The following is a 16,367-nucleotide window of genomic DNA, read 5'->3' on the forward strand; positions in this document are numbered from 1 at the left end:
TCATTGTCCAAGATGTTGATCAGTTTGCTCAGGGTCCTTTTATCTGATATTGAAGTGATGCACTCCAGTTCAGCTCCCACGACAGAGCCAGCTTTCCTTACAAGCCTGTCTAGTTGCCCAGCATCCTTCTTCTTTGTGCTTCCTCCCCATCATACTACAGCATAGAGAAGGACGCTGGCAACAACAGACTGGTAAAACACCCTGAGGAGCTTACTGCAGACATTGAAGGACCGCAGCCTCCTCAGGAAGTACAGCCTGCTCTGCCCTTTCTTGTAGAGCGCTTCGGTATTTGCCGTTTATTCGGCAGTTTATTGTCCAGTTGTAAACCCAGATACTTGTAGGTATTAACCACCTCCACATTGACCCCATCAATGGAGACTGGTAGCAGAGCGGGCTTAGACCTGCGGAAATCCACCACCATCTCCTTAGTCTTTGAGGTGTTGAGTTGGAGGTGGTTGAGTTTGCACCACTGCACAAAGTTCTCCACCAGGCTTCTGTATTCATCCTTCTGCCTCCTGTTGAGAGGTGTGTTGTCATCTGGGATAATAAGGTTCTGTGCTGCTCAGCGGTGCGTTTCTAGAAAGCATAGTTGGCTAACGTCCGTCGCAACCTTTGTAGTGCGAACCATCGTTCTTGGATTTGGTGTTTCTAGAAAGGGTAGTTTGAACTCTCAATTGCAAACAAGGGTGAAAAGTCGCACCTGTGTCGCAATTTGCTACTTCCGGCGTTCAAACACCGTAGTTCCAACAACGTTGTTGATGATGCAGCGATACATATCATTGGTGGAAACAGTGGCAACGTGTAATACGTTATAAAAACGATAGCATTGAAATGTCTGTCTACTTTTCTCTAATTTAAAGCAAAAGTGATTAATGCTGGCCTTGTCATTACCATCAGGAAGAACCTAAACCTATTCCGAGCATAAAAAACAGTTTAGGGACCGTTCGGTATTTATGGAATGGACCACCGGAGGAAAATAGGGGAGGGTCATGTCTTTTTATTCTTTGTTGAGGGGAGGGTCACCCAACTTTTGTATTCATGAAAACAGCAAAATTTGGGCCGTTGCCCAGGGCCTCGCGTCTGATAGCCCTCGCACCTGGCCAAAGCGTTTATTCTTTATTGTATCCTAAAGCTTATCGAGGCTAAACGTCCCAAAACAACTATCAATGATCATCAAATTTCTCTCTCATATTGCTCCTCATAACCACCCGGCACGTCCGATTCCCAGGACATAACGCACTGGACCTTATAATACGCTGAGATATAATTCCAAAGGGGACAGATACTGCATTTAAAACTTAAAAAGATTGAACAAACCTTCCCAATCTTTGAAATTGCGATCAGTGACTGGCATCGGGTGAACAAAGTTTTTCGAAGTTGAATAGGCTATTAAAAACTATTTGCGCATCTCTACAGTATGTCACAGGGGTCGCCCTTCGACATTAGGCTACCTGCAAGCTGGCCTATCAATTCATTGCTGAGTTTGAAGCAAGGTAAGCAAGAAAATATTTTTTTTCTGAGTCAGGATATGACGAGTCAATGTAATTTATTTGTCCAATGTTAGCCTACATTACGACCATAGTGCACATCTTATCAATAGTTTGAATGTCGTGTATGTTTCTGCCCAAATATGTGACTCAGCTAATGTTATACTGTAGGCTATACAATTTCCCCTCTTAAAGACAAGCTGGTGTAGCCTATTAGCCTACTATTAAAATGCACCGACAGTAGGCTACGTGTAAAGTAGGCTATAATGTTATGCACGTAAGTGAAAAGGGCCTCGCACCTGTCAAGTTCGCACAGGACCTCGCACCCCCTGTAGATAACCCTGTTAAATAAGTGTGTTTTCATACTATGTGTTTTATACTTTTATAGCTTGTTTATGCAGAGTAATGTTAAAACTTGAACAAAGAACTTTTATTGAGCACTTCACTTCAAAGGACTTTTATTTTGACATGATCCTACCATGCACTTCTATGGAAGGAAGCTGCCTGTGTCAGAACAAACAGTACAGTGAAGCTGAATGGATGTGAAGCTGGAACGGATGCATGTTAAGATATTTTGTAGTTTAAAGAAAAGTTTGCTCCTTTACTGGAGAGTTGACAAGCTCTTACGGTGTTTGCAGGTGTTTACAAGTGGTTAAAGAGTTTATGGAAGTTATTAGTCTACGTATTACATTGTTACACGGCTTTACTCAACTTCTGTGTAGGCTAATAAACCAAAGTGAACTTCGTGCAACATCAGTCTTCGAGCCATCTTTCAGTAGAGGTAGCTACAGTAAGAGCTTCAACTTCATCGAGTGCTCTGACGCCGCGAAGACGAGTGAGGAAAACGGAGGGATTCCACGGTCCTGATTCACCCTACGTTCTCCACATCGTCCAGACGACAGAGCTCCATCTCCTGCACGGACCGAGACCGACGCAAAGGGCGACGTTACCGGATCTGCAGTCAACGGGGAGCGCTGTAATACCACGGGCAGCGAGCAGAGGGTCTCGGTGGATGCGAGATATGGCTAACGGGTTCGAGCGAACACAACACACAATGGCTAACAGGTATGAGTAGACACGAATTGCTAACCTGAACAACGACAGAAGAGACTATTTTTGGCGCTAAATCGAACAAAGGAAGAAGAGACTTTTGGCGCTCACTTAAACAAAGAGAAGAAACAGTTTTTGGCGCTCAATTCACTGAACGTATTTGCATGTGTAGCAGGATACACCCCCCTCTGGTGGTGTTTTCCTAATATTATCCGTTGAATGGACAGGTGGGTAATTATAGGCCCAGTGCTATTTAAGGAAGTCAGCCCCCCTGATTGTATGTCTTCCACCTTTCCCTGGAGGAGGGACTTCCTGGTCAGTGTTGTTGGACGTGGGTCCTGTGTGTGTACCATTACTGCCAGCAGGTAAGCGATTGTTGTTCTCTCGCGTGGTATGCCTGTCTACGCGGAGCCGTGACTGTTTGTTTGTGTGTTTGTTGTTGTTAGCAGCTCCGTTGTGCTTTAACCCGGTGTGGATTCATAGTGAATGTTGCCATCCGGATTTGGGTGTGAGAACCTTATCGGCTCAGGTAGGCTACCTCTGTATGGTATTTCTATCTCTTCCTTTGCCCGATTAGCTATCCTGATCCCTCTGTCTTATTTAGCTTGTCGTGAGCAGTGTTAGCCGCACAGGCGTTATCTCGCCACCGGTAGTGGGAGACGGAACCATCAGCAATCGGTACGTAAACGTAAAGTTTGTATTGTGTCTATTTTTAGAACAAACAATATTGTAACTGTAGCTTTTACTACATCTACAGATTGGCAGAAGCATCGGCGGTGTTCGTGCTGGCCTTTGGCCTGTTTCCGCAACCGATGAGTTTGCTGCATTGTCTCCACTGTTTGTTTATTTAATTTATGTTCATTTAACTTCCGAGGGGGCCTGTCAGTCTGACGACCATTCGCCGCCTCTTCATCTGTATCTCCTCGCAGTGCATGACCGGGCTTGTGTTTGTAACGTTGGGTTCTCGGCTCTATTAATAGCCTAACGATTATCGTGTTGCATGATCTGTGCATGTCTATGCATGTATGCATGTGGAGTGTTAACTGGGCCCTGGTTAGTGCAAGTCCTGTGTGCGTTTATGTTGGTGTGTGTGTGTGCCTGCGTGTGAGTTTGTGCATGCGTGTGTGTACTGGTGCATGCTGGTGTATGTGGGGTTAGCCTACCTATATGTACGCTGGTGTGTGGTGAATGTGCTTGTCTGTGTTAGTGAGTGTGTGTGTGCGTGCATGCTAATTTACTTCTCTTCTCAGTGACCCGGGTTGTCCACCTAGCCCAGTATATCGCGCTGCGAAGAGGGGAGATATTGTCGGCCGCCCTATTTAAGCTAAGTCCTGTTCTGATACACCAAAACCACTAAAACAGTGTACCTGTCCTGTAAGCTGTGCATTGTGGACTCTTGATTAATCTCTCTCTCTCTCTCTCTCTCTCTCCTCTCTCGCTGGACAGGAGCTGTGAGCCCAAGTGGTTGCGTGGTGGTCCCAAGGTGGTGGAGTCCCATCACTTTTCCTGCTGTAGTACACTGGGTGTTTGTCTTTTGGATTGAAGTATTGAAGTAATCACGTGTGGTGTGGATCTTCCGGGCCTTCTCTCCTCTGATAACCCCTCGCACCCCGGTAAGCTCCAGCCCTGCTCCTAGCGCCTCTATCTGGTTTAGTGGGCCACTCGAGCCATACGGCGTGGTGCGCAGCCCAAAGGTCACTGTGTGGCTAATGAACATGGTCTTTGTTATGTGTGCTGGCTCATGTCTGCCTGGTTTATGATTTGCTGTGGTTTTTGGTTGCCCTTTGTTTTGGGATTGTGTGCATACATTTTGCTGTGTATCAATTCTTGTGCGTAATAAAATATTGGTATTTTTGGACTCACGTCTCTGGTTTGCTTCGTGGTCACGAACCTGTGTTGCCTAGTAGAGCTTTAGGTGGTTATTAAAACCCCTTCACTACTAGACCTAAAATTGGTAGAATATTCCTGTGGTGTAAGTCCTCAGGTGGCGTAGTCGGGTATAAACAATTGCTCTCACCTCCATGCCACACATGCATGAACATTTAAATTGACCTGTTTTGCGTTCTATGGACTCTTTCAATATAGCCTATGCAACATTAAGGTTAATGGTTGTGTTGATATTGATGTGGATGTCGTTGACCTTTCATGGTTTAACTTTTGATATTTTGACATTTTGCAATTTCATATAATTTGACAAATTTAATCGAGAGTAGTAAAGTTGTTTTGATGTGCATGTTAAATAAGTTAAAATGTCACAGTTAGATGCATTGGATTTAGAGTCTAATGAGTTAGACGAGCAGATACAAGGTCTCCAAGCGAAAATCAAAGAACTTAATGTCACCTTAGAAAGTGAAACTGATGCAGAGAAAAGACAAATATTAGAAGGGAAAATTCAAAACAAAGAGCAAGCGCTAAGTAGCCTTCAAGTGCAAAAACAGAATGGCGATAAAGATAACCAAGGCACACAACACTCTGAACGCTCTCGTGTTCCAACTGAAAAAATGCTAGCTTATTAAAGAGAAGAAGCACAGAAAAAAAGAGAAGAAATTTCTCACTGCATATCAGAATTGGAAAGCTGAGGTCCGCAATACACGTGAACAACTAAAATCTGATATTACAACAACTGAGCTAGCCATCCTCGTTGATACACTAGAAGAAGTCAAAAATAATGTGATGAAGTTATATGATGAAATAAGACAACTTGTCACACCTTCATCTGATATAAGGCGATGTGTAGATGCATGTGAGGCTGTAACCGCAGACATTAACAAAATTACATATGAGAGAATAGCAGGTATTGATGACTTTGATGCTGAAAGGGAGAGAAACCGCCTCCGCACGCTACTTGACTGTGATTACGCTCGTTCTATCTATGGGTCCACTGTCTCCAAAGTGAGCCATGAAAATAGCCAACACTCTGTGTCTTGCTTAGCAGGTAAACGTGCAGACGCTGCAGCAGAGGTTGCAGCTAAAGAAGCGGTATATGAAGTGCTCTTAAAGGAAAGGGAGCACAAAGACAAAATACAACAGTTAGAAGAACAACATAAGAAGGCCCTTGAATCTCAAAAATTAGAACTAGAAAGATTGCAAGCAGAGAAGGACTTAAAAGCAGCTCAAGCTAAATTAAAAAGTCTACACCCAGGAAACAGAAAGAGAAATAAACGCCTTACACTTTGATTATGATTTTGAAGTTAAACCGAAAATTGAACAAAATACAGCCCAACAAAACCGTGATATGCCCTCTTTCGCACAAGCACTTCAGGATAGCATAGCCCTAAGCAGACTCCCAACACCAGAGCCATCAGTGTTCACTGGTGATCCGATTCAGTTTATAGAATGGAAAGCCTCCTTAATGGCCCTTATTGACAAAAAGAACATCTCTGCTGCAGACAAACTCTTTTATCTAAAGAAATATGTGAGTGGACCAGCCCGTAAAACTCTAGAGCGAGCCTTCTACAGAAACGATGATGAGGCTTATCACGATGCCTGGAGCGTCGTGATGGACAGCCATTCATTATACAGAAAGCTTTCAGAGAAAGACTTGCTAACTGGCCTAGAATCAACTCGAAGGATGCAGTCAATCTTAGAGAATACTCTGACTTTCTGAATGCCTGCCAAGACGCAATGTCTCATGTAAAGGGTCTCAATATCTTGAACGACTGTCAAGAGAACCAAAAACTAGTACAGAAACTACCTGACTGGATCATCTCTAGATGGAATCGGCAGGTCACACAGACCTTGAGTCGAAATCAAGAATTCCCAACATTTCAAGAGTTTTCCGCATTTGTGGCAACGGAAGCAGAAATCGCATGTAACCCTGTAACTTCCTTCTATGCTCTCCGGTCCTCAGACACAGTTATGGAGAAAAGACACCTGAAAGAAAACAACGGTGGGAAAGTTAGAGTGTTAAACACACAAACAAACAATGCGGACCAAAGTAAAACAGAAAGGCCACATGCAAAGCCACCATGCACATTCTGCCAAGACAGTACACATCAGATTTACAATTACAATTACTAAATTCACAGCTAAAGACCTGGAATAGCGTAAGAAATTTGTGCAGGAAAGAAAGCTTTGCTATGGTTGTCTACGACCAGGGCATAATTCTAAAGACTGTCGCCATCGACACACATGCAACAGTTGCAAAGGCAAGCATCCTACTAGTCTACACGACCACAATTTTGTGAAGCATACAAGGCCTACTCCATCAGTTCATCCACATAAAGTGCCTAATGATGCAAGCGCCACAGCTCTAAATGTAGCTTCAGGTCAGACTACTAATACCTCTATGATTGTGCCAGTATGGGTGTCTACAAAAAACAATCCAAACAATGAAAAATTAGTATACGCACTACTTGACACTCAAAGTGACACCACATTTATTGATCAAGCAGTAAGTGATGCTCTCCAAGCTGACTCCTATCATGTTAGATTGAAGCTGACCACCATGTTAGATAAAGGCACAGTTTTGCAAAGTAGTAGAGTAACAGGCCTTCAAGTGAGAAGCTACAGTTCAGCTAATCACATTGATCTCCCACCTGCCTACACAAGAGAATGCATACCAGTAAATCGGACTCATATACCCACCTGTGAGACCGCCAAGAGTTGGAGACACCTTGTGGCTATCTCTAAAGAAATTCCACCTCTTCAAGACTGCGAGATTGGTCTGCTGATAGGCTATAACTGTTCAAGGGCTATGGCTCCCAGAAAGGTAATCGTGGGTGGTGATGAAGAACCTTACGGCATACAGACAGATCTCGGATGGAGTATAGTGGGATATTCACCAGCACGCCTTGATATGTCCCAAACAAGCAGTCTATTTCACCGAGTAGCTGTTAAAGAGCTCCCCCTGATCACTCCAGCAGATGTCATTCGTATCTTAGAAAGTGACTTTAAAGACACCAGTGAAGACAGTAAGAAAGTGTCACAAGATGACATCCTGTTCCTAAACAAAATGAAAGACAACATAAAGAAAAAACAGTCATGGTCATTAAGAAATGCCCCTGCCATTCAAAGGAAGACCTGCATTACCTGACAATACACAGCTAGCCATTATCAGACTCAACCACTTAAAAAGAAGGCTATCCAGAGATCAGACATTCCACAAACATTATACCGACTTCATGAAGGAAATCATAGACAGGGGAGATGCTGAGGAAACTATAGAAGATGGCATTAAGGGAGAGACCTGGTACTTACCTCATCACGGAGTATTATCACTCAAAAAAGCCAGGAAAGCTGCGCGTGGTCTTTGACTGTTCGGCAAAATATCAGGGTACATGCCTAAATGATCACCTACTCCAAGGGCCAGATTTGATCAACAATCTGAATGGCATTCTCATCAGATTTCGTCAACACCCCATAGCACTGAAGTGCAATGTGGAAAAAATGTTCCACCAGTTTCATGTCAATGAGCCTGACAGAAATTACCTACGCTTCCTTTGGTGGAGGGAGGGTGACCTAGACAGAAAACCAGACGTGTTCCGCATGAAAGTCCATCTCTTTGGTGCCACGTCGTCACCCGCATGCGCAAACTACGGATTGAAACACCTAGCTCAAGAATACAGTGATGAATACCCTCTTGGGGCTCAGTTCATAATGAAGAACTTTTATGTTGATGATGGCGTTGCCAGTGTGCTCAACACAGAGGATGCAATAAGACTAGCCACAGAGGCGAGAATGCTTTGTGCAAAGGGCGGCCTTCGGTTGCATAAATTCATGTCCAATGATAGAACCGTAATGGAAAGCATCCCTGCATCAGAACAAGCAGAGTTCAAGGATGTTGAGTACACCTTTGATGATGTCCCATTAGAAAGAACACTAGGCATCCAGTGGCATAGAGAATCTGACTGCTTCAAGTTCAGAATCCAACTCCAAGATCAACCTGCCACAAGACGTAACATATTATCCACAGTCACTTCGGTGTACGACCCCCTTGGGTTCATTGCACCTGTGCTACTAGGTGGAAAAAGAATTCTGCCAGAAATGTGTAAACAGGGCGCTGGCTGGGATGAGCCTTTGCCGCCTGTACTCAAGCCACGGTGGGAGTGCTGGAAAGAGGATCTTGCCAATCTAAAGGAACTAAGTATACCCCGCTGCTATGCACCTGCTAGTTTTGGAGAAGTCATCAAGGCAGAATTGCACCATTTCTCCGATGCAAGTACTGTGGGCTATGGCCAGTGCTCATACGTAAGACTCTGCAATCAAAGGGGAAACATCCACTGTGCTCTGGTGATGGCAAAATCAAGAGTGGCCCCCATGAAATTGACTACCATTCCCAGATTAGAACTGACAGCCGCAGTCACCTCTGTGAAGGCAAGCAGCGTGCTTAAAGGTGAACTGGAATATGAAAATATTGATGAATTTTTCTGGACAGATTCCAAAGTCGTACTTGGATGTCAACAATGAGGCACGCCGCTTCCACGTGTTTGTTGCAAACAGAATGCAGAGAATACACCAGAGTTCAACACCTCAACAATGGAATTACATCGCCACAGAAGAAAATCCGGCAGATCACGCGTCGAGAGGATTGACTGTTAGAGAGATGCTGACCTCCAATTGGTTTACCGGACCCAAGTTCTTGGGAAAAGAATATTGATCTCTCCATGGAAATCTCACTAGAGCTGTTGGTAGGAGATCCAGAGGTAAAAGTAGCTCGAGTCCTAAACACAGTAAGCACAGAACAGCCGGGTCTAACAGACCGTCTGTCCAACTTTTCCTCTTGGTCTAGCGCAACCAAAGCTGTCGCTCGCATATTAAGATGGATAAAGAAAGATAAATCAAACCACCTAGCTACTCTAACAGAAAGGAAGAAAGCAGAATGTGTCATAGTTAAGGCTCTACAAAGTGAGATGTACAAAGATGAAATAAACACAATAAGACAAGGAAAAACTTTGCAACAGAACAATGAATTGTACACTCTTGATCCCTTCATAGGAGAAGATGGTGTGCTTAAGGTGGGAGGGAGGCTCGGCAACTCCGCGTCATCATATGCCTTTAAACACCCCATGGTCATTCCCAAGAGTCACCACATAACGAAAATGATCATCTCTGACTGTCATGAGAAGGTTAAACATCAAGGGAAAGGTTTCACAATGAATGAAATAAGATCAAATGGATTTTGGATACCAGGCATGAATAGGGTTGTGGCATCCTACATTCAACAGTGCGTCATCTGCCGAAAACATAGGAGACCCACTGAAGAACAGAGAATGGCTGATCTTCCTTCAGAAAGAGTAGACCCCTCCCCGCCATTCAGTTATTGCGGTATGGATTGTTTTGGTCCATTTATAGTTAAACAGGGACGAAACACTTACAAACGATATGGCCTCCTTTTCACATGTTTCTCTTCTCGTGCAATACACATTGAGATGCTGACCGACCTGTCCACAGACACCTTCATCAATGGGTTGCGCTGTTTCATCTCCATACGTGGTACGGTCAGACAGATAAAGTCAGATCAAGGAAGTCATTTCATTGGAGCTCGAAATGAACTACGTGAAGCGTTAAAGGAAGTTGACCCAGAACGAGTAGCCGCATTTCTGTCAAACAAACAGTGCGACTTCAGTATGAATGCACCGCATTCGAGTCATGCTGGAGGAGTGTGGGAGCGACAGATCAGGACAATAAGGGCTGTACTCAACACCACTCTTTCACTTTCCCCAGGAAGGATGGATGATTCTGCTCTTCGTGCCTTCTTTTATGAAGTAATGGCAATAGTAAACAACAGGCCCCTCACTGTCGCAAATTTAAGTGATCCAAACAGTCTAGAGCCCCTCACGCCAAATCACTTGCTTACACTTAAATCCACAGTAGCGCTACCACCACCAGGCAAGTTTACTAGAGAAGATCTGTACACACACAAAAGGTGGCGACAGGTACAATTTCTAGCTGAGCAGTTTTGGAGCCGCTGGCGTAAGGAATATCTTGCCAATATCGCCACAAGACAACGCTGGCATGTCCCAAAAAGAAAACTGCAAATAGGCGACATAGTGATGATGAAAGATGAAGACTTACCTAGAAATGAGTGGCGGCTTGGAAGAGTGTTGGAGACTACTGCAAATAGGGATGGGCTAGTTAGAAAGGTTAAGGTACAGTTAGGAGACAAAAATCTGAATGAGAAGGGTGAGCGTATCAGCAAGCCATCAGTAGTTGAACGTCCCATACAAAAGCTAGTTTTATTAATGGAGACTGAGGTTAGAATGTTTTACTAATTCTGCCTACTGAATATGCTTTGTGTTGAAAATTCAGTTCATGATTTAAAAAAGGGTTTGGTTCACAGTGATTTCACTCATGATTTAAAAGGTGTCAATTCATGATTTCAGTGTGTTTGACGTGTAAAGTCAATTCATGATTTTAGTGTGTTGAAATGTGTTTAAGGTCAATACATGATTTCTCAGTGTGTTAATGTATATACCCTTCAAATGTATTCACTGATGTTTTGATTATATTGAATGTTTAGCCAGGGTTATTTTCTATGGAAATCATTCGTACCAGTTGTAAACGTGAACTCATGATTTGGTGGTAGTGGAGTGTAGATAACCCTGTTAAATAAGTGTGTTTTCATACTATGTGTTTTATACTTTTATAGCTTGTTTATGCAGAGTAATGTTAAAACTTGAACAAAGGACTTTTATTGAGCACTTCACTTCAAAGGACTTTTATTTTGACATGATCCTACCATGCACTTCTATGGAAGGAAGCTGCCTGTGTCAGAACAAACAGTACAGTGAAGCTGAATGGATGTGAAGCTGGAACGGATGCATGTTAAGATATTTTGTAGTTTAAAGAAAAGTTTGCTCCTTTACTGGAGAGTTGACAAGCTCTTACGGTGTTTGCAGGTGTTTACAAGTGGTTAAAGAGTTTATGGAAGTTATTAGTCTACGTATTACATTGTTACACGGCTTTACTCAACTTCTGTGTAGGTTAATAAACCAAAGTGAACTTCGTGCAACACAGTCTTCGAGCCATCTTTCAGTAGAGGTAGCTACACCCCCTTGCGACGGCCCTACAGCTCCAACTCCAAGACAGCGGGGAAAAAAGTTAAAATACGTGATAAACCCGGAAAAAGTTGACAGGTACTGTAGGTTATGTTTCGGTCCTGGTGATTATTTGTGAAATTGTGCAAACGACAGCCCTTTCAAGGCATTTCAAGGAAGGAGTGGTAGCATGCAAGCTCCCAAATTTACCCAGTACAGAAGGCATCAATAAATTGTTGGGGAGGGTCATGCGTTTTTTCTCAATCACTTTGGAGGGTCATAGACAAATTTCTTGCTGCCGAGGGAGGGTCACGTCTTTTTTGACTAACGCTCCCAAAATTCCTCCGGTAGCCCCTTAACTTAAATAAATAACGAACAGTCTAGGGCTGCACGATATATCTAAAATCTATCGTTATCGCGATATCAACACTTGCGATGGACATACCGCAAAGATTACTTAATTTTCGATACATTTTCTGAGCCGTGCGCATTCCATACAGTCTATGGTGTATTCACATTCTGAATGTCAACATATTTTACCAAACTGATGCGGTCATGCAGCCCAAGAAGCCCGTCCCCTACCAGTTTAGGTGTGTGGTGTTTTAGGTGTTAAAGCAGGAGCTAAGTCGTGATGGCTGAAAATAGTGAGTCGAGCGAGGTAGGCTACACTTGGGTGAAGAGGAATTAGTGACTAAAAGGAAAAGCACGTCTGTTATATGGGAATATTTTGGTTTTATGAAGGATGCCGTGTTACAAACACAGCGCAAATGCGTCCTTCTCCACCGTGTTAAAATAAACAATTTCTTTCGTTATCGTTATATCAGAAGTTGTCTTTCACTGTCGGTAAGGCTTGTATTTCATGATTTGCATTTAGCAAAAGCCCCAGACAGCAGCACAGAGGTAATCAGGATTCGTTATTTGTAAAAGTTGTTTAACCTACTTCTGGACTGTGCGATTGCAGCCCAATTACTTTCACTTTCCGCTGCCCTCGTAGTCGGCATGCCGGTAGCCTAATAACGTGGGATGCGCAGCGTACTGTATGAGGTTACAGACTGAGATGATTGCCGCGATATAGCTTAAGTAGGCCTAGCTTCTTTGCTAGGCCCATCGAAGGCTGGCAATGTGGAATATTCCGCTGGTTGGTGCACAAGTGTTCAGATTGGCTGTCCACCCGTCTTTTATGAGGATTAGGAGCAGATCTTCCACACAACTTCGATAGCCTAGTCAGTAGGTCTCTTAGCTGTCCACTTTCATCAGGCCATATAGGCTACATTATATTTTATATTATTTAAAAATTATACATTTATTTCTGTAATTAGCCTATAACAGTGTATGTTTGCAGCAAGCAGAATGAAAAAAACATTAAATATACTGCTCAAAAAAATTAAGGGAACACTTCAATCATACACTGAATCACTCTGTCACTGTTTGGTTCTGAGCACAAGTAAAACTTTTGAGGCGAGTGTTTTATTTTGCAAGAACTGTCAGACATTCTGTGAATGTAGTTTGAGAATGGAGAAAAGGGTGGAAGGTTTCAAAATATGTGTGGAAAACCTTTATTGAGCAGTATATTTAAATATCGCAAATTATATCGTTATCGCAGTACTCAATAATGGTATCGCATATCGCATGTTTTCCTAATATCGTGCAGCCCTAGAACAGTCCCTTATTTAAAAGGGCCAATATTGCTGGGGCAACCTCTTCCTTAATGTCAATAAGACTAAGGAAATCATTGTTGACTTTAGGAAGGCCAGAGTAGATCACACTCCCATTACCATCAACGGAGCATCTGTAGAGATTGTTGACAGCTTCAGATTTCTAGGCGTAAACATCTCAGACACTCTAACATGGTCATTGAACACCAAGTGCACCCTCAAGAAGGCACAACAACACCTTTATTTTCTGAGGCATCTTAAAAAGTTTGGCCTAAGTACCAGAGCACTTGAGAATTTCTACCGATGCACCATTGAGAGCGTTCTTTCTTTTTGCATCACAGTGTGGTATGGGAGCACAACCTCCCATGACCGTAAACATTTGCAAAGAGTCGTCAAGTCAGCAGCCAGGATTATTGACGCTGATCTGATCTCCACGACATTTACACTTCCCGCTGCAAGAGAAAAGCTGATTGTATTATTTAAAGACCCCAATCATCCCGCTCATGCTCTGTTCTCTCCCCTACCATCCGGGAGACGTTACTGGAGCATTAAGTCCAGCACCACCGTCTCAGTAATAGTTTTTTTCCACAGGCGGTCAGATTGTTGAATAACTGATGCGCTTTCTGTCTTACACTATGCACTTTATGTCTGTTTTTGTCTGTTGTATGTTTCCTTGTCTGTTATACTGCATGTGAGTGATGGAACAAAATGCATTTCATTGTATTGGAGGCCTACTAATACATATGACAATAAACTTGATCTTGAACTTGATGGTGTCAGGTGAGGCTTGACAATGACGGAAAAAAGTTTGAGGACCACTGGCCTAGACGAATGTTAAGGTATCGTAAGTGTTATTGTCACTTCTGAGTAATATACACAATGACCCTGATAGTGCAGCTCTACCCAGAATACACACAATGACAGCTTTTTAAATCACTTACATTTACCAAATCATCATAAAGATTTTAAACACAGCGCATTTCTAAAAATGTCTACATACAGTACCACACCTGCAAAAGCCTGTAACTCTGTGGGCCCTATCATGACATTCTAAAGTGCATCGTCACTCGTCAAAAGTCTATTCAAATTTAGTAGGATGTTCAGTTCACATTGGGAGGGGTTTCGTTCTCAAAAGTGGAGCGCATGGCGTAACAAGGTGTTCCTAGGTCTTTTAATCAGTCATATGGGTGTGTTTGGGGCGTAACATCATTTTAAACCAATGAGAATGACATCTGTCATTCCCTTTAACGGCGCAACGCGCGATATGTCAAATAAATGCATCGGTATTTTGGCATTCAACGGCGCATTTGAAGGAGGCTGCTTGCGAGACCGTATGGAATAGTCATTCTTAAACCATGCTTTACTAAAGCCTAGCATAGCCTTCACGCATTTGCACTCGTCTATTATTTGAACTCATTGGCAAAGTGAAACTAACTTCACCAAGGAGTCAGTCAACGACAAGACAGTTATATGCAGTTACTTTCACTATTGACTGACAATGGGTTACCATCGAAAACATAGGCTGGAAAATGCAACACTTACCCTAATGTTGCTCAAATGACTGAATAAAACAACATTTATCCTGCAGAGGAGTTGCTTATATCTCGTGACAGTGCGTCTTCAGCTGTGCTCCATACATGTCTCTCGCCTCTCCCCTAATCACTTTGCAAATGATGGTGAATAACTACTCATCATGAGATGTACAGTATTTCGTAATATCTTTATTCTAATTATGTTTACCATTGTAATCGTGCAATTTGTAATGCTTTGCATGGACGTGCGCTGGTGTGGATTCATGAATGATAGAAGGATGGTGCGTGCACCTGCCAATATGACTGTTGACATGCGCTCTTAAAATAGCATATGAACAACTCGCCATTGACTTCTGACCAGGTTTAGGTGGTGTATGATAGCGATTTTTAGACAATGCGCCAGGTCCCTCCCTAGGTTGTTAATTGCCACACCCCTGGGCGCAATGCTTAAAAAATAAAGGTGCAAAATAACGAATTCAACTTCGCGCCGGTGAATAACGAACTTTACGCCATGCGCTGGTGACCCAAAATACAGCCCTGTTAGTTTAGTCTCAAAAGTTGATGATTACATGTACGTATAAAACTTCATCATATCCGTTCAGACATATAATATCTCCATATCCATCCAACTATACTATGGCCTCTGTCCACACACACTCTCGACACACACACACACACACACACAGACACACACACGCACACACACACACCCTTACCATGAGTAGATGCTGCCAGCAGCACTAGAAGTCCCAACACAGTTTTCATCCTGGTCTGGAACACAGTGTCTTGATGAGTCCAGTTCCCTCACACACACACATGCAGATGAACACACACTCTCTGACACACACAACCTGCTGAGCCCCTGAGATGACTCGGATGTGTGTGTGTGTGTGTGGCACTTTGAGAGGAACTAACAGCCCGACTGCGCAATATTCGGAGCAGGATGGAGCTTGCCTGTTGATAGAGATGAGAAAGAGGAACTTCAATAGAAACACACACACACAAACACACACACACACATCTGTGGAAACACACACACACACACACACACATCTGTGGAAACACACACACACACTCACATGTCAAGGCATCAAACACACACTCTCACACGCACTCTCACACAGATGTCTATGCAAACACATTAACTGACTCACTCACTCACTACACACAAGCAGAGAGAGAGAAAAAGAGAGATAGAGAGTGGGAGAGAGAGAAAGAGAGAGAAGGATGAGAGAGATAGAGAAAATTAAATTAAATTAAATTCAAATCACTTTATTCATCCCCAGGGGGCAATTACTGTAAATGGCACAAAGAGCAGCATATTCCACCACATACAGTAGATACATCATCAATATGGGATGTGTAAGGTTTTGCTAACTGCTAAAAAGAGAGAGAAGGAACAGAGAGATAGAGAAAAGAGAGACAGAGGAGCAGAATAGAGGAATAGAATAAAAAGGAAGAGGGGAGGGGCAGGGCTGACTAAGAGATGGATACAGATAGACTCTGTGTGTGTGTGTGTGTGTGTGTTTGTGTATGTATGTGTGTGTGTGCTTATGTGTGTGAGTGTGTGAGTGTGTGAGTGTGTGTGTGTGTGTGTGTGTGAGTGTGTGTGTGTGTGTGTGTGTGTGTGTGAAAGAAAAGGAGTGAAAGAAAAAGAGTGTCTTC

General features: G+C 43.1%; 1 protein-coding gene across 11 annotated transcripts in view; it reads right to left on the bottom strand.

The window, feature by feature from the left end:
- LOC143125578 (uncharacterized) overlaps positions 1–15,591 on the bottom strand; it is a 29,633-nt gene extending 14,042 nt beyond the window's left edge. For all 11 annotated transcript variants that reach the window (XR_012987286.1, XR_012987285.1, XR_012987284.1 and 8 more), the window contains exon 1: positions 15,419–15,591. Coding sequence is in view for 4 of the 11 variants with exons in the window: in XM_076287186.1 (XP_076143301.1) it covers positions 15,419–15,467 (49 nt within the window). In the remaining 7 variants the exon portion in view is untranslated. The remainder of the gene's footprint in view (positions 1–15,418) is intronic.
- Between the last annotated feature and the right edge of the window lie 776 nt (positions 15,592–16,367).

This window comes from Alosa pseudoharengus, unplaced genomic scaffold (genome assembly GCF_046254945.1).
Source record: "Alosa pseudoharengus isolate Yale_2024_CS ecotype anadromous, Long Island Sound unplaced genomic scaffold, YU_APseudo_1.1 YU_APseudo_1.1_scf_16, whole genome shotgun sequence".
Lineage (NCBI taxonomy): Eukaryota > Metazoa > Chordata > Actinopteri > Clupeiformes > Clupeidae > Alosa > Alosa pseudoharengus.